Genomic DNA, 25,354 nt, shown 5'->3' on the forward strand with positions numbered 1-25,354 from the left:
AAGAAAAACAAGTAAAAACAACTTTATGACAAAAGTTTATTTGAAATATCTTAACAGTGAATTCCATCTATGGCTTTCCTATCATTAATTCCAAAATACTGGACAATGTCAGTTTGTATGTTTTTTCTCAGTCTCACATTTCCTCCCCCCCCCCCCCCCCCCCCCCACTCCACTAATCCAGTATCCAGGTCATGTTCCTAGGACCTCAACAAGGGATTTAACTTTCCAACGTACACATTAGCTCTGCATTATGATTCACACAGTTATCTTAGATGCCTTTAGGGTTTGGATGATGACCCCTCTAATACTTTAGAACAGTCTGTTTGGCACTAATGCTCATTCTCTATAGAAAACTGTTGCATAGATGAGTGGATAAAAAAAGCTGTGGTACATTTACACAATGGAATACCATATGGCTATAAAAAAGAAGGATATCTTACCCTTTGCAACAGCATGGATGGACCAGAGATTATTATGCTGAGTGAATAAGCCAGTCAGAGAAAGACAAGTATTAAATGATCTCATATGTGGAATATAATGAACAAAATAAACTGACAAAAAAACAGGTCCAGAGGCCTGGATGCATAGAAGAGACTGACAGAGGTCAGAGTGTAATCGGGTGGGGACTGGAAGAGATTAACCAAAGAACACATAGGTATAGCCCATGGACACAGCACTGTGGTGAAGGCCTGGGGTGGAGCAGGTGTTGGGTGAAGTGGGGCAAAAAGGGGGGAAGAGGGGTATCTGTAATACTTTGAAAAATAAATTAAAAAAAAAAAAGATAGCTGATGCAAAAACCTTTGATGTAGCTGAGATTTTTCAGTGGGAGTATACTTTGCAAAACATAAGAATCAGAGCATGAGCTTCCAAACTAGAGAAAGGGAAATATGGGATCATAAAGGATCTGAGGAGAAGCAGGCATACACATGGCCTCAAGGAAGAGAAAAGAAGTGGGTGTATTCTAGAAAACCAACTGCATAGTTTCTGCGGCGTGTTCTAATACAACCCCCTTTTCTTCTTGAAAATAAATGACATTTCTTTGTAATATGTAGTACGTCTTACGATGTTTATGAATAACATAGCTCTCAAGCAAATATTTTATTTTTTAAAACATTTTTTATTTTTTAAAATTTTCTATTGTTAAGTTACTGTAATACAAAATAGTGATTAGACATTTATATACCTTACAAAGTGATCACCTAGATAAATCTGGTTCTCATCGGAACTTATACATAGTCATAGCAATATTTTTTACCATACTCCCTATGCAGATATTTTAAAAATCTGTTTTTATTGATTTTAGATACATAGGAAGGGGAGAGAGGGAGATGATAGATAGATGATAGATAGATAGATAGATAGATAGATAGATGATAGATAGATAGATAGATAGATAGATGATAGATAGATAGAGAGAAGCATCAATAAGAGAGAAACATCAACGTGGATTGCCTGCCTCTTGCACACCTCCTGCTGGGGATCAACCCCATAACCTGGGCATGTGCCCTGACTGGAAATTGGACCAGTTAACATCTTGGTGCATGGGTCAACACTCAATCAAAGAGCCACACTGGCTGGGCCCCTATGCAAATATCTTAAATAAGCACAAATAGCACTGAGAAGTATTACTATTTTTATGGTTAATTGTATTTTGTCACCAATTTGTCAGGTTTATAGTATTTTGTTCCAAGTCGCTTCAGTTCTCAGAGTCCCACATGAACCTTGGCATGGAAACAAGGCTGCGCAGACCTCAGAACCTACTGCTAGGTTAATTGCTCTTAATTAACTTGTAGATCTTATTAAAAGAAAAAAAAGTGTTTTACTTCACTCATCTGCTGCTGAGTCTCTAGCTGCTCCCTAGAAATGCTTTCTGTTTTCCTCTGCTCTTCACACAGAAATTTCCAAGGGCCTACTTTTCCAACCCAAATGTTTCCAATGAAAACCCCGTAACAAAGGGGCCAGCCCATATCTGAATAAATGTCTTCCTTTCTTCTTGGTTCCCAGTAGATAAAACTTTCTTTAGAACAACTGATGTTTCAAAGTCATTCATGGTTCTGATAGGTTAGTTAGCAAATGAGATCTGCATCTTTCATAAATCTACAATTACAGACTATTTCTAACATGTTAGGCAATAGACACTTTTAGAAGTTACTAACAGACCAAGTAGTTTTAAACACAGTTTTAAGAAATTGTTTTATTTCAGTGAATCAGCAGTTAGTGAGCATATGAGCATGGCAATTGTATCTGATTTATATGTTAGCATGTATTGTCCTGCATCAAAGGCAGTATGCATGAAGTAGGAGGGAAAATGGGGAGACTGGGGACTATGGAAGCAGGATGAAATAATTGAAGATCAGCTGGTATCGGGTACTATGATCGGATAATTCTAAATAAAGAAAAGATCTTTATTTTCCTTTTGCCATGTGCTAGATTTGTGGCTTGAAACACAAGTCTACTAGGCTTGGTTTTGTGCAGTGATGAGGATGTAAGTTTGGGGATGGTATAATCTAACACAAAATAAAAATCGTTCAAATTTGAGTTGCCTAGAGGTGTGAGCCTTCGTGTTTTTACTGTCAATTTGCAAACTGTTCAGTTGTTTAACAATTATGAATATTTTGGGGGAGTCATGAGTGGACTCTGTGCTATGTTTATAAAACATAATGTTGTCTTATGTAATTTTGAATAAGTTTGTCAATTTCCAGGTGATTATAGCACCCCTCGCCTCTTGCCATGCTAGCTATAATAAAATTTGCTAGTTAATAATGAAGAATAATTATAAATCATTTATTGAAGTCTACATTATATTCAATATGTTTTTTGAGGTGTGTGTGTGTGTGTGTGTGTGTGAATGTGTGTTTTAGTAGTTGGCATTCAATTTTAAATTATAAACTAACTACAGAGTAGAATTTACAAAAGTCTGAAGCTCAAGGGAAAAATTAGGATTGCAATTATAGATTGCAATAGAATCAAAGACTATGGGGGATATTTAATGCTTGGCGACTTGGTGAGATCACTTGGGTTGAGTGCATACTCAGAAAAGAAGGTGGCTCATGACTGTCTCAGGAGACTGGATCCAAATATTTTATAACAAGGAAAGGAGCTAGAGAATTGCATTAAAAATGACGGGCTAATGAAACAGAGGAAATATAGAGTGTGGAATGAATGATAGTATGCAACAAAGTACTTTTTAAAGGAGACATTGTTAATTGTATAGATGCTGTTGAGAGGTTGAATAATATTAGGATGTGAAGGGAATTGACAAGGTTGAAGTTGTTTTGTGATTTCTTGTTGCAAGAAACTTATAGGAGACGCTAAGAGTTGGGAATATAGCAATGTTTGGTGTGTCAGATAAACAGATTTAGTAAAATATAAAATATACTATTTGGTCATAAATTTTTGAAAGGAAATAATACAGGGAAAGGGGATAGACAATGCAGAGAGGAGATAAAAATCCTATATAATAAAAGTGTAATCTGTAAATCGACCAAACAGTTGAACCGTGGAATGACCATCCAGACAACCATCCAGATGACCATCCGGATGACCATCTGGGACCCGCTATGACACCCACTGGCGCCAGGCCAGCCAAGGCAGGTGCGATTCGATTGTTTGGGGACCTGGCCATTGCCCTATGATCGCTGGGGTGATCAATCCGGGGGGGGCTCCATGATCTTCCCAAAGAGGGAGGCCTCGGCTACCAACTGGCAGGCTGCAATGGGTGGGTGGGGCCTCCCTCTACAAGGAAAGCCTGGGTCCCAGGTCCCAGAGGGAAGCTGTTGCTGGCAGCCAGGGGAAGAAAGGCCTACTCTTGCACGAATTTCATGCATCAGGCCTCTAGTTTTAAAATAATGATTAGGTTACACAGACAAGGTGTGGTGGGGAAAATGAGTGAGACTCAGGCAAGTGTGTCTGAAAAGGTGTTCTGGAATAAAGGATTACTAAGTGCAATAGTTTTGGCACCTTCAGGTCATTTAAGTAAGCAAAATGGTTGGAAGCTTATGGGGACTGGGTTGAAAAGACAAGTTAGATGAAATTAAGGAAATTAAAACTGTGTGTGCATAGAATTCTTTCCAGAAGTGGCACTTTGATGGGAAGCAAAGAAATGAAGTGAGGCAGTTGCTAGAGGAAAGCACAGCATAATGGTAGGGCCTCTCCATAAGGGTATAAAGAATTTGACTGAAATGAAATATTTCATATGCGTACAAATGAATACTATATAATACAATTTTAACATGAATTACCTGACCTTAATTTATTCTTTATCTCTTCCAAGGTCATTCAGATAAATGTCCCCCAAATTTCATTCTGTAATTATGACAATGAAGAATATTTACATTTGCCACTATAATATCCAAAGCTTATTAATAGGTAAATGAAGTAAATTTTGACAATTTACCAGAAACAGATCTCCAAATTCATTATGAGAAAAGTGAGAGTAAGTTTAGAGTGCAGTCCTTAAAAAAATCTTCTTTAAAAATTAGCATGTAAAAATTAGCACGTAAAAAAATAGTACGTAAAAAAGCAGCAAACCTTCTTTCCGCAGTTTGTTATTGACATATCATCTTGTCACATTTGCTCTTTTCCTTTATTGAAAAATGTGATGACTTTTTCCTGAAGGTTAGATCTTGACATTTAATGCAATTCAGCACGCATTTACTGAGCACCTGTTATATGCTTGTGCTATAAACACTGTGAAGGATTTCAAATGAATCCCTGACCTTCAGGACATTATAATATAGTTCAGTGGCCAAAGCGGTTGGTAGTGTCTTATCACAAATGCATCATTTTTGTTGAAGTTAATACATGATATCTTAAAATCATTTAAATGTATACTTACATTGTATCCTACTTATATAGTCGGTAGCCAATAAACATCTTAAAAATTCTATTTATAAAATTTCTTTTGTCCATAAACTTGAGTAATTAAAGAATAAAAGTAACATTTGCAAATGTAGAATTCAGAAAAAATAATTCACTTTTTAACATGAGAAAACAATATATTCTCTCTATAGAAAAAATTTATTTTTTACAAAGGGAGAGATTTAAAATGCATATATACTTTGAACAGGTACCCAAGGTAATTTTTGAGATACCACCAAGTTAGTTTACAAAATTACCTCATTTGAAAATTAAACATTGAATGGGTAATAGTTTGTCCATCCAGACTATGTGCTTTACTCACTGGAAGCAGTAGGTGGAATAAAATGACTCTTAGAATTTCCATGGTAATGTAAACAACATTACCAATAGCATATTTCTCAATGTAAGTCAATAGAGCATTTACTTAGCAAAACATCAGCTTCAAAATAATTACCTAATTTTGAGTAAACATTGTGGGAAAATTGTTAGATTATTTTTTACTTTTAATGTTGACTCCTTGCGAATTTGTTGCAATTCAATTGGAAGATGACAATTTAATAATAATCTAAATTTTTGTCCTCTCCCCCTTTCCACTCCCTTTCTCCCACCGAATGTATCACTGTTGCTAGATATGGAAGCTTCACGCTTTTGTAGAAATTTGAATTGTTAAAAAATGAGAATGAATAATTCTATCTCAAATTATACAGTTAAAAAATAGGTCATTTGATTCCTATATAAAGTATTTTGATATTTATGAGATGTTTGGATTGGTTCACATGCCTAATACTTTATACATAAAGTAACTTCATGCATATCTATTTAAACAAATCGCCCCTTAGACAACCACATTTGGAGAGCAGTCATTACTGGACACAAGTTATGAATCTAAAATTTTTTTTATAGGTTCAAAAAGCTTAAATAAATATGTGGATATATACAAATATATATTATGCTTTAAAAATGTTTATCTTTTAGGTTTTCAGCATTACTCTGTAAAGTTTGATGTGCTCTTATTCTTCTGGCTTTGACGTGTTATTTTTACATCACTGGAAGAGGTGGTTAATTCTTTTATGCCATTTTCTTATCGAGGACGTGGTAGACTTTTTGTTTCTGAAACACTACCTCTGAACTCTGCTGGCAAGCTTATAAATCAGATCATACATAATTTATTTCTGTAAGTAACTGAATGTGCAGTATAGAATACAGATATGTTTAGAACAATATTTTTTCACATTTTAAATTTAAATAGGTTTAAAAGTTTATAGGATAAATCAATATTTTTGTTTACTTTTTTATCCCACTTCCTCTTATCAGTCATAATATGTTATGTTATATGCAGTCATGCAAGCCAGACATGTGCCTTATTACTCTAAATGTATAAACATATGTTATTTCACTTTAGAAATCTTAGTGTTTAAATATCTATTTTGAATTTTTATTAGTTTTAAAATTGAGGTTAATTTCCTTAATGAAAAATTCTTGTTTTATTTCCTCTAGTGATAACAGATTGCCATTGAGAGTATTTTTGTAAGTTAATGAGATGTGCGCTAATGTTGGACATTATATGAAAATTCTGAAATGTGAAACAGTGTGACATTTGCCCTGTTATATCATATGGGCATGGGTGTATCACAGACTTAAAAATCACTGAAAACAGACTCCTGGTCACAGTTGATGTGGATTCTAAACAGGGAAGAAATATTCTAAATGCTTCCCTTAAATTTTTACATTCCTTCCTAAGCTCGTTTCTAAAAATGTGCTAGCATCAAATCTTTCTTATTTTAAAACCTTTGTACAATTAAAAATGTCAACATAAAATATATGTAAATGTGCCATAGAATATAGCTTGTCCTTTTATTTCTGAGATCTTCATATTTAATGGTCTGCTTTTGTTTTGTGTCTATTGTGTTTATCTGTTTTTTTATTCTTATAAATAATAATTTTTATGCAAAAAGTAATTCTATACTGAACAATGGATGAGTCATGTCAATATTAGCACAACTGATTCGTGTATTAGAAGCTCCAAGCACTTTGTTTTAGAAGAGAGACAATTAAAGAAGACAACTCAGGCATCAGGGGAGTTGGGGTATAGGCTCCCAAATATTTTGCTTGCTGCTGTCACGTGCCTCTGATTATTATGGAGAGTTTGGATTTGTACAAAAATCAAAATGCACATGGCTTCTATAAGAGACTTATAAATCATTAAATGCTAGCTCAATGATTTTTATAGAGAACATTCAAACTTGTAGATCCTGATGATAATTAAATTAACTTAGTTTAAATACTTATTCACATGACTTTGGTTTGCTTACAGAAAGTAAAAAGTGAAAGCCAATATAGGACAAGGAAGAAGAACCTTGCCAAATCTCTCATGGTTTTTATTTCCCTGCTGTCTGTCATCTTAATATTGTATCACAAGGACAATGCAGATCCAATGAATCCATCTGACATGTAAAATCATTATAAAGAATAAATGAGATCATGTGCATTAATACATTATGTACAATTTATAGGAATACATAAATGTTTACATTTAATCATCTTGCTTTTTAATCCAGAGTATCCTTAGAGAAAATATTGAATAATGTTCTAAAACACTGCTTTTTTAAGATGTGCATATTCATAAACTTTCTGCTCTATAATAAAGAAGTATGTATAGAGAAGCCTTATGTATTCATTTCATGCCACTTTTCTGCCAGTAGGAATTGCAGTTACATCAAATTACATTATGGTGCACGACCCTCTGTTAGGCATTATTTCAGAGTTGACTCATTTCCCTAGAAAGTTTGTCTTTTCTCTTCTGCACACATGGCCATAAAAAAAGAGGAACATAAAGCTTTATACGATGCAGACTTTTTATTTTCAAAGAAAGTCCTGGTAATGTTCTGAAACAATATTGTGCAATCATCTGCATCAGTTACGGTCTCTGTAGCATTTGGCTGTGCCTGCTAAGGTACATGTGACACACACCCAGACCTTTGCTGATTATTGGTTGAGTTGAATGCACACCACTAAGCATAATTAGTTTTAATTTGTTCCACTATTCTGTAACAGTTTTGAGTCATGTTTTTAAGCACTTATAAGTGATTAATTATCTAAAATTTTATGATTTCTGAAATAACTACAAATTATTTTACATACCTAGGATACTTGCCTTGTTTATCAGCACATGGTACCTTTTATTTCTTTTTTTATTGTTTCTCATTAAGACAATTGGGTAAAAATATACCACTTGGGATTTAATTGTTCAATACACTAGGCTTTTCATTATGGTAAATTCAAGAATAGGAGAAATACACAACAAGACAAAGCAAAAACCTCTGTTCAGGGATGTTTTTTACAAGATTTGGGAAATATATTAATGACCATCTAATCTATATTGTTGATTTTGTTGTTACCAATTGGCACTTTTGTTATTGAATCCTATGACCACAACCAAGAATAATTTAGGATTAGTTTATTCTGCAATATATATTACCCATATTATCTATACCAGAGCTATTTACAATTTGAGAATAGATTAATGAATAAAAAAGAATAATTCTTAGCTCATGAAGCTTACATTTTAGGTGAAAGGGAGATAGACAATAAAGCTATCAAGTAAATGAAAATTAAATATTCTGTTTATATATTTAGAAGGTGATAAGTGCTAATGGGAAAACAATAGAACATGGTAAAAAGTGTCAGATCTGAATGGCTTGGGTGGATATGTAACAATTTAAAACAGTAGTTAGGATCAGTCTAAATGACACAGTAATACCGGGTGCAGCTGGGTAAGCAATAGGAATATTTGATGGAAATGCTTTTGAGAATGATGGAACCAACAGTCCAAATCTTCTGAGAACCCATTCTTTCTTGGAATTACTTCAAGAAAAGATTCGTTTGTTTGGTTATATCACATTGAAAAGTTAAGTCCGTGCAATCATTTGAAGGCAAGCAAAAGCAAGAATTATCATTTTTGAATTTTCTAGATATTTTGACATAAAGTAAAGGAAAAGCCATGATAAAAACTTGTCTTATGTTTTATGATTTCTGAAATAACTACAAATTATTTTACATACCTAGGATACTTGCCTTGTTTATCAGCACATGGTACCTTTTATTTCTTTTTTTATTGTTTCTCATTAAGACAATTGGGTAAAAATATACCACTTGGGATTTAATTGTTCAATACACTAATTTTTAAGATGGCAAGGATACTTAATATGTAGTACTTTTACATTTTTTCATCTAAAACTGCTTTTTTTAAAACTGAAAGCAATGTGATGTGGCCAGTGTTTCCTGTTGAACATATTCAATTAGCTTGAATTATGGAGGGACATGGGAATAATATATTAGCACAGGTATGTGTTCTCTGGGCCACAATCCAAGTTTCTAATGTCTAGTTCAGTTCAGATGCTAGCGTAAATCTACATTGTACAATATATAAATTATTCAAGTAGGTAGGTATATAATTGCCTTACTTAATAATTAAATTTTCTTTATGGTTTGTTTCAATTACAGCAATGTGATCAATGATTTTAATTTAGAAATTATAGGTTAGAATAGAATTAGACTTTAGTGGCACATGTCATTGCCTTTACATAGTTAGAGACATGCATTTAGAAGAAGAGTTAAATTTACTCCAGTGGTCCAAAGATTATGTTAGGACAAAAAGATAGAAAATAATGTGAAACATCATGGTTAAAGTTAGTGAAATTATTCAAAACTCTACAACTATGTCAAACAGGAGTAACTGCTACTTGAAGTGTGAGTTCGGATAACTACATTAGGATGTTGCTGCAGACATTCAAACAAGCATCTGAAGGCGGTTGATCTAAATGTGTCCTAAACTTTTTTGTTCTTTTGTTTTTAGATTTTTTACTCAACAAAGACTTGTAAATGCTAACACTGTAAATTTGTGCTAGACTGTATCTCTGCCTTTAGAGAATAATAAGGCATGCCGACAATTCTTACGTGATTCTGAGAAAATCGCTTATATAATAGAGGCAGCACAAAATGTGTGACCAAGAAGTTCAGTTTCATAGATAAATGATGTTTGTCTTGAATCTTTAAGGAAAAGTAACAATTTGCCAAGCTGCTTGGGCAGGAACAGCATTTTAGAAAGAAAAGCAAACAGCATAAAGAAAAATAAAAATAAAATGCAAGGGTAGTTTGGAGGGAAATTAGAGATGGGAAGTGAGTTAAAAGAATGATGAAATGGTACAAATCAGTGACTCTTGCACCTCAGTGACACAGGTGGGGCACATTCATGTTCATGTATTCAAACTATTTCACCAGTTTTAAAGACTAATACTAACTCCAACTTTTTAAAATAAGTCATTGAAGAATTCACTAAATTTTATATGAAGTGAATTACTTTAAAACTTTGGAATTTCAATTATTAGTAATAAAAATTACTTTATAACATATGAAATTATATTTGCTCTGTGTCTCTCAATAGTTGGGTTATTGTATCATGTGTCTTAAAAATAATAGGATCAAAATAGAAAAAATTAATAATTATTCATGGATTCATTCAATAGAACTTACTGAATATCTAATACATATTAGGCAATTTTCTAGATACTAAAGACAGAATTACTTCTTTAAAAGGGGGTAAACTATTGAAAATTGAAATTGAAAAGGAAAATAAACTTTGCTCTTCCATGTTTCTTATTCCCAATATTATTTTCTGCTCCCTTCAACACTTATAAAACATACAATTATCCTCCAAAGATATAATATCTAAATATCTGAGAATATCAGTCTCAGATATTAATATTTCTTATTTCTTTATCTTTTCTGTTAGAGGTTGTTGGTAGCAGAACTACTTTTTTATTTTATATTTTTAGTGTCTAGTCTATAGTTAACACCAAACAAAATGTTATTGATTTGAATAACAATTAACCTAGAGGAAATGAATTTAGTGTAAGTAAATTTATGTAAATAAAATATTTTAATTTTATTTTAACTTTTAAAGTTCTGGTTATAAAAATTCCAGGATACATGACTTAATATGCTAGGTTTCTTCCTTGCTATTTCTCATCTCTATGATTGTACAATCATATTTGCCTAGTTTTATATCATGGTTTTGTACTCAAATAGGTTTTTAATTTTTAACTCAGTTATGTCTAGGATGGTTATTTACCTTGTTTCTTTTAAATTATTGGAGGTGGAACTATAACTTCAGCATGTTTATACTTGATCATATTCTTGGTTTGTTGTTTTTTATTTTGTGGTTTAGATTTCCAGTATATTCCTGTTCTTACTTTAGCTCCAGATTTGTAATGTAGGTTATGAAGAATCTCATTTAATAGCAAAATATTTTAGAGAATAATTCTGTTTGGCAAAGTTGTAAATAGTGAGAGAGAGACAGAGATAGGGAGAGGGAAAGAGAATAATTTTCCAGTCTAAAATTTCCTATACAATGTAATAAATGTTATTATCAAAGTATAGTGAGGGTATTGTGGGAGCTCTGAAGAAAAGCAATTAACACAGAATGATGGATTTTTGAAAATGATGATGTGTAAACTAAGTCTCTAAAAACTAGCCATTTTATTTATTTATTTCTTAAGGTGTTTTTTTCTTTATTGATTAAGTTATTACATATGTGTTCTTATCCCACCTCTCATGCCCTCACCCACCTTGGTGTCTGTGACCATTGGTTAGGCTTATATGCATACATACAAATCCTTTGGTTGATCTCTCCCACTTCCCCCACTCTCCCTTACCTTCCATCTGAGGTTTGATGGTCAGATTAATGCACGAGGGTTCCTTTTTCTCCGCATCCACACCGGCACTTGTCGTTTATTGATTTGTTGATGATAGCCATTCTGACAGGTGTGAGATGGTACTGCATTGTTGTTTTGATTTGCATCGCTCATCTCTCGGATGATTAATGACTTTGAGCATGTTTTCATATGTCTCTTGGCCTTCCTTATGTCCTCTTTCAAAAATATCTATTTAGGTCCATTGCCCATTTTTTGATTGAGTTGTTTATCTTTCTTTTGTTAAGTTGTATGAGTTCCCCGTAAATGTTAGAAACCCTTATTGGTGATAACATTGGCAAATATGTTCTCCCATGCAGTGGGGTTTCTTGTTGTTTTGTTGGTGGTTTCTTTTGCTGTACAAAAGCTTTTTATTTTTATGTAGTTCCATTTCTTTATTTTATCTTTAGTTCCATTGCCCTAGGAGCTGTATCAATGAAGGCATTGCTTTGGCATATGTCTGAGATTTTGCTGCCTGTGGATTTCTCTAATATTTTTATGGTTTCCCATCTTATGTTTAAGTCCTTCATCCATTTTGAGTTTATTTTTGTGTATGGTGTGAGTTGGTGGTCTAGTTTCATTTTTTTGCATGTATCTGTCCAATTTCCCTAGCACCATTTATTGAAGAGACTGTCTTGACTCCATTGTATGTTCTTGCCTTCTTTGTCAAATATTAATTGAGCATAGTGGTTTGGGTCGATTTCTGGGTTCTCTGTTCTATTCCATTGATCTATATGTCTGTTCTTGTGCCAGTACCAGGCAGTTTTGAGAACAGTGGCTTTGTAATAGAGCTTGATATTTGGTATTGAGATCCCTCCTACTTTGTTCTTCTTTCTCAGGATTGCTGCAGCTATTTGGGGTCTTTTTTTATTCCAGATGAATTTTTGGAGAGTTTGTTCAAGGTCTGTGAAATATGCCGTTGGTATTTCAATGGGGAGTACATTGAATCTATAGATTGTTTTGGGTAGTATGGACATTTTAATGATGTTGATTCTACCAATCCATGAACACAGTATGTTCTTCCATCTGTTTATGTCTTCCTCTATGTCTCTTTTTTTTCAGTGTCCTATAGTTTTCTGAGTACAGGTCTTTTACTTCCTTAGTTAAGTTTATTCCCAGGTTGTCTAATTTTTTGGTGAGATGGTAAATGGGATTGTTTTTTAGTCTCTTTCTGTAATTTCACTATTGGTGCATAAAAATGCCATAGATTTCTTGGCATTAATTTTGTAACCTGCCACATTGCCGAATTCATTTATTAAGTCTAATAATTTTTTGATGGAGCCTTTAGGGTTTTTTTTATGTACAGTCTCATGTCATCTGTGACAGTTTTACATCTTCTTTTCCAATTTGGATACCTTTTATTTCTTCTTCTTGTCTAAATGCTATGGCTAGCACTTACAGGAACTATGTTGAACACGAGTGGTGAAAGTGGGCATCCCTGCCTCATTCTGTTCTTAAGTGAAATGGTTTTAGTTTTTGCCCATTGAGTATGATGTTCGCTGTTGGTTTGTCATATAAGGCTTTTATTATGTTGAGGTAGCCATTTTAAAATAGAGGAGAGACACAGACACCAGGAAGAGGAAATATCATGTTCATGTATAGCAAGAACAAGGTACGAAGGGGAAGAAATTCAGAAACTGAGATTGCAGTATTATGTCTGATCTTATAGAACACTGGATGTTTATGTTGAATGATGAACTATTCTGTATGTGTTTGAGTATCACTGAATACTTAAGCAAGGGTTTGATGTCATAGTTTAGGTTTTTAATCAAGAATACTATATTGGCTGCCCTAACCGGTTTGGCTCAGTGGATAGAACATCGGCCTGCGGACTGAAGGGCCCCAGGTTCGATTCCGGTCAAGGGCATGTACCTTGGTTGCAGGCACATCCCCAGTAGGAGGTGTGTAGGAGGCAGCTGATCGATGTTTCTCTCTCATCGATGTTTCTAACTCTCTGTCCCTCTCCCTTCCTCTCTGTAAAAAATCAATAAAATATATTTAAAAAAAGAATACTATATTGGCAACGCATAAGATAAACTGAGGAAAATTTTATCTGGAGACAGTAAACTAAGAAGTAAGATCTTGTCATAACTTTGGTCATATATGTTGAGTATCTGGGCTAAATACTGTTGGTTCAGAATAACAATATTTATAAAGTAACAGTAAACCAACTTGATGATAAGATTCTGACATGATTCAGATGTGAAGGTTCTATAATATTTCCAAATTGCTGGATTGAAGGACATTGTAGAGATTGGCTTCCTTCATTCAGCTAGAGGCTGGATTAGGAGAAGAAACGTTAAGGTCTGTAATATTTTCCGTTAGCACTTTTTCATCTTTTTTATTCAATGAAAAGCTCCCAGCTCCACTTGTATCCTATATTTCAATTTAAAAGTATATATGATATTGAACATTGGTCCACAAGTTCTTGTTAAAGAAATAAAATGTGAAATTAAAGTTATTTTTAATCTAAAAGGAAGAGACACATAAAAGGAATTAAGTAAAGAACACTTAGAATTTGTAAGAGTCTGCAAGAAAATGACAAAATAAATATACAAAATTTATTAGAAGTAACAAGCTTTTAGAATATATGAGAGCAAAAATAGCAAACTCTTTAATATATAAAATAAAGAGGAGTTATTCTAAAAAGAAATGTGAAGGAGCTGTGAGGAAACTAGTGATATATCAAACTAGACAAAGATATATCATTGGGAGATATCAAAGAAGACAGAGATAACAGCATCAAACTGATACTTTGTTATATTGACTTTAATTGGGTGACATCCTATATAATAAAGAGGTACTATACAAATTGACCCTCACCATTGCGCCATCACAAGATGGCCGCCCCACATCATCACAAGAGGGCTTCTACAAGATGGCCTCTCATGTCATCACAATATGGCCACCCCTATGTTGTCACAAGATGGCTGGCAGGGGAGGGCAGTTTTGGGTGACCAGGCCTACAGGGGAGGGCAGTTGGGGGTGACAAGGCCAGCAGAGGAGGGCAGTTGGGGGCGATCGAACCAGCAGGGGAGGGGAGTTGGAGGCGATTGGGCCAGCAGGAGAGGGCTGTTGGGGTGATCAGGCCGGCAGGGGAGCAGTTAGGGGGTGATCAGGCTGGCAGCTAAAGTGGTTAGGGGCAATCAGGTAGGCAGACAGGCAGGTGAGTGGTTAGGAGCCAGCATTCCTGGATTGTGAGAGGGATGTCTGACTGGGCAGTTGCACATCCCCCGAGAGGTCCCAGATTGGAGAGGGTGCAGGCTGGACTGAGGGACACACCCCCCGCTTAGTGCACAAATTTTGTGTACCGGACCTCTACTTGGTTAATAAAACCATATAGGTTGCAAATGTACAACTCTATAACATCATCTGCATACTGCATTGTGCACTCACTACCAAAGTCAAGTCCCTTTTTGCACCATGTATCTACCCTTGCCCTCTTCTATATCTCCCCACCCCTTTTCCCTCTGGCAGTCTGTGTATTTTTTTTTTTCTTAATCCCTTTACCTTTTTACCCATTCCCCAATATCCATCCCTTCTGACAGCTTTCAGTCTGTTCTCTGTATCTATGAATGTATTTTTTTAAAATTATTTTTTTTCATTAAATTCCACTTATAAGTGAAATCACTTGGTATTTGTCTTTCTCTGATTGGCTAATTTCAATTAGTGTAATACTCTCCAGGTCCATTCATGCTATGGCAAAGGGTAAGATCTTTTTTATGGCCTATAATATCCCAAGACTTTTTCTTTGTTGTTTTTTGGCCACTCATATATCGATTGGCACTTTGGCTGATTCCAATCTTGGCTATTGTAAATACTGCAATGAACAATATGGTGCATATATTATTTCTTGTTAGTGTATCAGGCTTATTTGGGTATATTGCCAGAGTGGAATTACTGGTCCACAAGACAATTCCACCCCCTTTCACCATATGCAAGAATAAACTAAAAATGGGTTAAAGACTTAAATATAAGTCACCAAACTATAAAAATCCTAGAAGAAAATATAGGCAGTAAATCTCAGACATTTCTCATAGCAATATTTTTTCTGATATACTAGTATTTTCTTGGGCAAGGGAAAAAATAAATAAAATAAACAAATGGACTACCTCAAACTAAAAAGCTTCTGCACAGCAAAAGAAGCCCTCAACAAAATAAAAAGACAGTCCACTGAATGGGAGAACATATTAGCAATGATACATCTGATAAAGGATTAATTACCAAAAGTTATAAAGAATTTGTAACAACTCAATACCAATAAAACAAATAATCTAATTAAAAATGGGGAAAGGACCTGAATACATACTTCTCAAAAGAGGACATACAGATGGCTAATAGACATATGAAAAGATGCTCAATGTCACTAATCATCAGAGAAATGCAAATTAGAACCCAGATGAGATATCACCTCACACCTGTTAGAATAGTTATCATCAATAAATCAACAAACAGCAAGTGTTGGCAAGGATGTGGAGAACAGAAAACTTTGATGCACTGTTAGTGAAAATGCAGATTAGTGTAGCCATTCTGGAAAAAAAGTGTGGAGTTTCCTTAAAAAACTAAAAAAGGCCCAGTTGGTGTGGTTCAGTGGTTGAGCATTAATCTCTGAACCAGGAGGTCATGGTTTGATTCCCAGTCAGGGCATATGTCTGAGTGCGGGATCATTCCCCAGTGTGGGGCATGCAGGAGGCAGCCAACCAGTGATTCTCTGTCATCATTGCTGTTTCTGTCTCTCACTCCCTTGCCCTTCCTCTCTGAAATCAATAAAAATAAAAAAATGTTAATAAACTAAAAAAGGCCAATACTTTTCTTGTCTTTTTTAATTGATTTGTAATTCTGCTGTGCCAGTTGTTAACTATTTTTAACCATTATCCAGTTTGTTCTTTCCAAGTGAGTATAATAGTCTATTCAGAACTTCAAAAATTATTTTTTAGAAACTTTATAACAAGTTTGGAAACAAATACAGGTGGACATAACTAAAATGTTTCAAAAATTTAATAAGGAGGATGGAGTTTTGTACTAGCGATGAACATGGAAATACATAGATGCAGTCATTAAAACAGTATTGTAAGTACACATGAAAACAGATGGAATCAATGAAAAAAAGTAGTAATTCTATTATATATTGGAAAATAAGGCTTGATAAAGCAAACATCTCCATAATAAATTAGAACAGAGTATTTTATTTCCTTTTTCTAAGTTTATTTTTCATTGTTGACATTATTATAGATGTCCCATATTTTCCCTCAACTTTCCTCTTCCACCCAGCCCCTGCCTCACCCCAGGCCTTTATCACACTATTGTCTGTGTCCATGGGCTGTGCATATACTCCCTGGCTGAGTACACTTATTAGTTCTAGGAGTTTATTTTGTAGATTGCTTCTATTTTCATCGTAAATAATCATTTCATCTTCAAATCAGAATCGTTTCTTTCTGTTTAATGTATATTTATTTTATTTTATTATTGTACTCACTGGAACTTCCAGCACAATGTTTAATAAGAATGATGTGCCATATTCCTGATATTAATCAAAACCATTATTTAATATGAAGTTGGATGTTAGTTGTAGGATTTTTTTATATATATATCTTTATCAACTTAAGGATGTTCCCTCAATTCCTAATTTGCTGAAAATTTTTAGCATGAATGGGTGTTGGATTTTTGCAAATGCTTTTTCTGTGCCCACTGTTTTGATCACTTAATTTTTTTTCTATATGATGGATTGCATTGATTGATTTTCAAATGTTGAACAAGCCTTATATAATTTAAATAAATCTCACTAGGTCGGCATATAATTATTTTATATGTTGCTGAATTTTATTTGCTAATACTTTATTGAGGATTTTTAAAGCTAAGGGCATGAGAGATATTGGTGTGTAGTTTTTTGTTTGTTTTTGTACTGGTTTATTCTGGTTTTATTTTTAGAGTAATAACTCAGAAAATGAGTTCTGAAGGCTTTCTTTATCTTCTGTTTTCTGGAAAAGAATGGACAAAATTGTTAATTTTTTTATCTGTTTAGTAGATTTCTCTATTAAAAACACCTGGATCTGGAGATATTTTGCCTGCTTTTTAATTTTGAAATGGTTAGAGGATTATTCACTTTTTCTTTTTTCTTTTAAATAAAATTTTGGTAGCTGAATACACACGTATTTTCCTGAAGCATGTGTTTATATAAAAGAACACATTTCTCTGCTGCAGGCAGTTTTTATAAGAGAATATGTGATAGGTAGATCATGGGGGGAGGGAGGTAAGTAGAAAACCAGAGTGGAAGTATAGATGGTGATAACAGGAGGTTTATGTGGGTGAAAGTGGAGGAGAAAAAAAAGGAAATTTAGTATAGACACTTCTCTCATTTGCTTTGCAAATATTTTATAACATCTGGTTTCACAATAGTTGGATTGCATAACACAGTGCTTAGCTTCTTAATGCTTTTGTTAAAGCATTAAGAACCACATAGGATTGTGTGTTCTGCAGTCACTGACTTTTTGCATATCTAACCAAGAACACAGTCATCTGTGACAAAAAAGCTCAGCCTGGTCATGTGGGTATCAGTACACTCCACACAAGAGTATTCATGATTACATAGCGTGGAATATTAGTGCTTGTAATGTCATCCAAGAAATGGATTAATTTTGTTGCTAATAATTTCCCACTTATGCTGCAGAACATAATATAAAATTTATTTTTTTCTTTTTGACTATTTTAAGATGCTGTATTTTCTTGCAACTCTGAAATGCCTTCTTTTTCAGAAATGAAGAAATAAATACAGGTAGTGGTTTCTTAAAGAGTTCTATAAAATGATTTCATTGCATGTTATTTTATTTTATGGCAAAACATGGCAGTGGGAGAATGCTTGTTAAATTTAAGAAATTTTGTATTAAAGCACATACCCTGCCTGTGCCCTGACCGGAAAGCAAACTGTGACCTCCTGGCTCATAGGTCAATACTCAACCACTGAGCCACACCTGTTGGGGTCATTTATTTCTTGATAAATAATATCAGTGTACACATACTATATGCCAATCATTCTGTGCAGCACCAGGGATTTAATAACCTACCTTTAAAGTAATGTTGATAGAAAACGTACTACTATATAGAATATAAATGATGTGATAAGTGCTCTCTGAGGACAGAGAAAGAGATTAGTTTAACCTTGAAACTTTAAGGCTGGCTTCTCTGAGAATGCTTAAGGGTAAAGTAAATAAAGGTACAAGATATTATATTTACTCAGCCTCAAAGAGGAATATATAAAAAAGACTCTGAGTTAAATGAAGGAATGCATTTTAGCAACTAATTATAGTTCAGTATAGGACAATTAGTCTAACAGAATCTTGGAAAACAGCGTGTGAGGAATGCATCTTATCTAATTGCCACAGGAAGAGGGAGATCAAATGAGGTAAAAGAGGGGACCAGAGAGTAAGAGAGTGAAAGAGGAAGAGAAAGAAATAAAATTAGGAGAGAGCAGGAGAACTGGAAAGATTAAAAAAATAAATGTTAGAGGCACCAGATATGATACTTGTTACAAGTGCAGTTTTGAGAAAGTTGAGAATATCAATTGGTGACAGCAATAGGGATCTGACAAGAGAATTATGATCCAAAGGCTAAGGTCAGAATAATTTTAGGGACTTTTTAAAAATGGTAAAGACTGTTGGTTCTCTTAGGTTTCTTACGCTTAAGGACTATCTATAAAAGAAAATATTGCAGCTATTTTTTTTAAATTATGATCTAGTTATTTCTGAAGAAAAATTATATAAATAGAAACACTTTATGCAAATATTAATTATGGAAAGTTGTACTATATTATTTTCAGTATTTATACATTAAATATTCAGTGAAATTCAATGTCCTTATTAATTTATTAGGTTAATATAAATTTATTACTCAAAAGACACATGTTTTTGAATTCTTCTTGGATACAAATAATTAGGTTACAAATTTATACCATTTTTTAATTATCGTAATTTTCATTGGTTTAATTCTTCTAAAAGCCAGATTAGTAACCTAAGACATAATCATGAGTATGGCTGCTTTAAATATAATCAGTTGGGATGTTTGCCATTTCTAGACATAATTGATCATGTTACTCCTATTCATTTATTTATTTAGTACATCATTTACTACCATCTGAATTTATATCAGTCATTTACTTATGTTTTCTTCTGTATTTTCACTTTGTAAGATCATGGATTGATCTGTCTTGGTACTACTCTAGTTCCAATGCTTATTTAGCATAACATTTGCCATATAGTAAGTGATCCATAAATAATTATTGAATATAGTTAATCTCTTCATTATCAAGTGTTGATTCTTACTGACTTTATATGAGAATGCACACATAGCTGCTTGCCTGCAAATGACCATAGTGATTTGACATAGAGATAACAATTAGTTATATTTAAGAAATACCTCCTTTAGTATTTTATAAATTAAAACTAGGGGCCCAGTGCATGAAATTCACACATGGGTAAGGTCTCTAGGCCTAGCTGATGCTCAGAGCCAATCTGTGGGGCAACCGGCGGGGTGAATGGCCCCCACTGGCACCCGCCTTGTCTGCTCTGGCACCACCTGTTTGCCATCCCCTCTCCCCACCATTGCCACCGGTTGCCTCCCTCTGTGGGGTGACTAGTGAGGCAATTGGAGGGGGCCCTCCAGCACCCGCCTTGGCTGGCCTGGGGCCTGTGGGCTGGGGGCAGCTCCTGCATTTAGCGTTTTCCCCCTGGTGGTCAGTGCACGTCATAGCAATTGGTCGATCAGTTGACTGTCTGTCCCCTGGTGGTCATTGCACATCATAGCAAGGGGTTGAGTGGCCTTAGTATACCCTTAGCATATTACTCTTTGATTGGTTCAACCGACGACTGGATGACCAGACACATAGCATATTAGGCTTTCATTATATAGGATTCTTTAAAATAATTAGTTTAATTAAATCTTTCTAGGTGACATATATTTTCCATCTTCCATTTCAAAGATCTTCTCTGATAATATGTAAAATATGGTACAAAGATAAGTAGATTCATTTACTAGAGTTCTACATAAACCAGAAAGTCATATTGTGTAAATCGTGTTTAAGTAGCACGTGACTACAATTTGGAAAGTCCATATGACTGCTTTAGAACCAGTGAAGATGCTTTGCTTGTCTGCAGCAGAGGGGTGCTATGGCACAGATGCTTTCTAGTTGAGTGTATTGGCTTATCAACCATTTGGCTTCATGAGCTGAAGCATTGAGGGTATCAGGAATATCTTCTTAATTCCACCCCTGTTAATCTGCCATTGTCTGTTCCACCTCATGGACATTATGCCCCAGCTACTGCAGTTCTAATATCTTCAGTTCCTCCTTTGTCAATTTCTGAAGGTAAATTTAGTCTCCAACCTATTGTACCTTAGTAGCAATTACTAGGCTTAACTACACTTTGTTGGTGAAATTATCTTTGATGTCCCTGGGATACATGGGCATTTATCACTTTTATTGTTCTTTCAATCTTCTTTCTTATCTTACTTTTCTTGATGTCCTTGTTGAGTTCCTTCTCATTTATTGGATTTTCTAAGGACCTCTCTCCAAACTCTGTACTCATTATATTTAGAAATGTGTACAGCCTGTCAAAAATAATTTAAAATTTTGTGAATGGATATTTATGCTTATCAAATTAGGGAATTGAAGAGAAACATTGTACAACAAAATCTGGCATGAACTGTGCTACTCTATTGAAAATAGTATTATATCAAATCAAAATTTTTAAAACTGCGTTGCTATTTAAACTGAACCAACCAACAAGCAAACAGATGTAAACCTAACTTGGATATTTTCTGAAAGCAATGAAGTGAAATTTTATAATTTGAGTTTTAAACTTCTGTAGGTGAATTACATATATTTACTAAATTCAAATATGAAAAACCACCTAGCTTGAACAATAAATAAAAACACCACTATAAAATAGAAAATAGAGCATTGATAGAGAAAAGTTAAAGATGCATTCTAAAAAAGGAAGATAAATGAGAAATGTTTGGAATAAAACCCAGCTTGTTCATGTTAGAATGCAAGAGAATTGGGTTGTATAGTATGTTTCCAAGCCCATCCTCTTTACCCATGGGTAAAATTATACAATAAAGGTGGTTTCATATGTCCATCACTTAGCTCATGATTATTCATTATAGGTAAGGGAAGAGTTGTAATCACCACACACACACATACACACATACACACACACACATACACACACATGCACGCATACACACACCACACACCTAATTTGCCTTCTGATGAAGCAAAACAAAAGTGTAAGCTTTGCAAATGGAAAAGATACATCACATACTGGTTATTAGAACACTTCAGTCTAAAATTCCCCTTAACTATGTAATAGTATTTCTTTTGAGAATATTTTACCTTGGCTTTGTAACATACACCTAGAAATATCTAGGGCATAGTTTCAAGATCTTGCTTTAAGTACCTTGTATTTTTTTGTTTTTTAAAATATATTTTATTGATTTTTTACAGAGAGGAAGGGAGAGAGATAGAGAGTTAGAAACATCGATGAGAGAGACATCGATCAGCTGCCTCCTGCACATCTCCTACCGGGGATGTGCCCGCAACCCAGGTACATGCCCTTGACCGGAATCGAACCTGGGACCTCTCAGTCCCCAGGCCGACGCTCCATCCACTGAGCCAAACCGGTTTCGGCATAAGTACCTTGTTTTAAAAAGATTATGAAATGTTTTCTTTATGACTTGCTATGTAGAGAATAAATACAGGGTGTCTCAAAAACGTATGCACATATTGTAACAGCTGATGGCTCAATTTTGAAAATGAAATGCATTTAAAAAATACTGCCTTTATAATTATTCAAAGTGTGTATATGCATTTCTGGGACACCCTAACTGTATACCCAAAATACCATGTTTTCTGTCTGTCAATTGGAGCAGACCTTTGGTGCATTATAGGGAATTTTAATAATAAAAATTATAGTATTGTGAAATTACATTAAAATATTTCTATCTTATGAAATTACATTGTAAAATTTGTCATCAAATGTGAAATAGTGATAATATATTAGGTAGAAAAAGTATATCTACTGCTTTGAAGTTTTTCTGTTTTGTAACTATACTATATCAATACAAACATAGGGAACACAATGAGCAGCACCATTAAGCTCAGTTTCCATTATATTTATTATTACATATGTAGTCAATTTGGGTGAATCAAAAATCATATGTAGGTTACTGTTGAATTTATAAATGTATGCAACATAATTGGAACAATGGGTGTTTGGAATTTCACTGTTTTATGATTGACTTTTCTATACCTAAAACAACGGTTTCATTTTTCATAAAGAAGTTAATGCAGAGTCATGGATATTGTATACATGTATATAAATTTGGGAGGGCCCCAACTCAGTAAAATTGTTTAGTGCTGCAAGGCTTTTTAAATGTTTTTGTTGTTGTCTTCCATAATTCAGGTTATCTGGAATGAATATACCACCACCAATTATCAGCAACAAAAACTGGCTCAGACTGCATTTTGTTACAGACAGCAATCACAGATATCGTGGATTTAGTGCTCCGTATCAAGGTATATTTGATGAATACTTCTGCCTCCTTTGATGTGTAGAATGTTTTTGGTATACACAACTGCATTTTATGATAGAAGCAAAATATCTTTAGCATTAACAAGTGGTAATTTGAATAAGCCAAAATGGACATTGTCTTGCTATGGCAGTGATGTGATCATAACTAAATTACAGTATAAAAGTTGATTTTCATAGCACAATGTTTAGAATAAAGGATATTATGACCTCTAAAGGTCATATGTGACAGATGTTATATTTACTTTCATGCAGTGCTCCAGCAATTGGACATTCTACCTAAAGCTGCATCACACAACACTGCAAAAATCCCGCAGTTGTAAATAGTCTTTTCATAAATTGAAACTCCTTTTCATATACAGCGTGTCTGCTATTGCTAGTTTAATTAACCTTTTTGGGGGGTTTATTACCTAACAGTTAGATGAAGAGGCATACTTTTGAATAAGTAGGATATAATATTTGACGCATTCACTTGAAAACACTTTGTTTAGGACAAGATTGTTATGAAGATGGAGTACTAATGAAACTGTAGCTTCTACAGTGTTTAGTAATACTATGGGCTTAGTGTACTTGATCCTCAGACTATTATGTAAATAATTCATTTCATTCTCAGTAGTGTATCAGCTACTGTTCAGGGAATGGTGAGCATTGCCACAGTTACATTTTTTCATTTATCTGTTTGTTTTATTTAATGATTTCCGTTTAGTAGTCTTCAGACTTAAGTGCTTTGAAAACTTAATATGGTGACTTTAGCCAGTTTTATATAATTAATATCTAAAATAGTATGAGACCACATATTATTTTCTGGAATACAAATTTCAGCAACCAACTTATATTTTGAGGACCAGCATCCTCTCTTTAGAGTCCTAACAATGAAGTTTTTCACAATAATAGCTACACATTAATGTGATGGTATTTTGACCCTTATCATAGTGCATTTGCTATCACTGCAATAAAATTCACTGAGAAAGTAACTTGAAAGTAGAGGTTTTACATAAAATTCACTATAAAAAATCTGTAATTTCTATTTCTAATGTAGTTAAATCAAATAGAAGCACGAATGCAAATGTGCTCTTAATGCTATACATTTTATTAACATTTCTCAGAATATAGTACTCACCTTAGAACACTATATTTTAAAATTAAAAATTAAATATTCATAGATACTTTATTTTTATATCTTATTAAAAATAGCCATTAAAACCATAGTAACTTGAATCTTACCCTTTTCATCTAATGTCACTTTTAATAGTGAACAACACTTTGAGTTTCCTATTTTAGTTTCAAAAGTGCCTGTGCACTTCAGAAATCAGAGGGCTTTTTTTATTGAAAAGAGTAATTGTTGTGGAGCCTCTTTTTCTCTAGGTTGACCCATTCCCTTGAGTTTTCCAACCACATATTTTTATGGCTCTGATTCCCCACTGCCCTGAGTGAAGGCAGATGGCACTGCAGAAATGCCAGACTCGTCATCTGTAACTCATGTGGTCGCTGAACCTTTAAATAAGATGGCTCCTCTTCTTTATCCTAATATAAATAAAATAACACTTACTTTGTATTTAAATATAAATTTATTTTTTTTTTTGCTGCAAGAAAACCAGATCTCTCTCTCAAAAATAAAATGGTACCTAATTTGTTTTATGCTGTATAGTTTCATGAAACTAGTATCTGCGGATGGGGTTATTTTGCATTAAAAGACGGCAGTGCAAAGCTGCGAGTAGATTTGTGTATTTAATTATTATTTTTAATATTCTACTTGCTGATCTTAAATTGAGTTTTATAGTACTTTCAGGATTCAGTTTTATTTTCTGGCATTGCCTCGCTTGTTTCATCATTGAAAAATAGCACATCATTGAATTGACGGTAGTAAAATAGTAAGGAAGAGTTTTATGGGGTATGAATTATTTCTATTTCCAGCAGGGAAAGAAGCTTAAAATGAGGTAATTTTGGATATAATCTATATCTTTCCAATATAGAGGAAATAAAATGGCCAAACAGAAAAAAGCAATGATTTTGTAATAAGATCAAAAAAGTTTTATTACATAAAAATACACCTTTGTATTGTGTCCTTTTAAGCCTTTCCTGATTCAGACTTGACTTTCTAATTGTATTATCTCCAAATAATATTTTACCTACACAACATAAATTCAGTTGGATAAGTAATTCTTA

The 25,354-nt window shown here is 33.9% G+C and overlaps 1 protein-coding gene across 2 annotated transcripts in view; it reads left to right on the forward strand.

Moving 5' to 3' along the window:
• The window catches only part of CSMD3 (CUB and Sushi multiple domains 3), an 857,474-nt gene that overhangs the window by 260,495 nt on the left and 571,625 nt on the right, over positions 1–25,354 (forward strand). For both annotated transcript variants that reach the window (XM_070391936.1, XM_070391937.1), the window contains exon 6: positions 23,063–23,175. In XM_070391936.1, the coding sequence (XP_070248037.1) occupies positions 23,063–23,175 (113 nt within the window). The remainder of the gene's footprint in view (positions 1–23,062; positions 23,176–25,354) is intronic.

This window comes from Myotis yumanensis, unplaced genomic scaffold (assembly GCF_028538775.1).
Source record: "Myotis yumanensis isolate MYYU_CA2020_CCGP unplaced genomic scaffold, mMyoYum1.0.hap1 SCAF_15, whole genome shotgun sequence".
NCBI lineage: Eukaryota > Metazoa > Chordata > Mammalia > Chiroptera > Vespertilionidae > Myotis > Myotis yumanensis.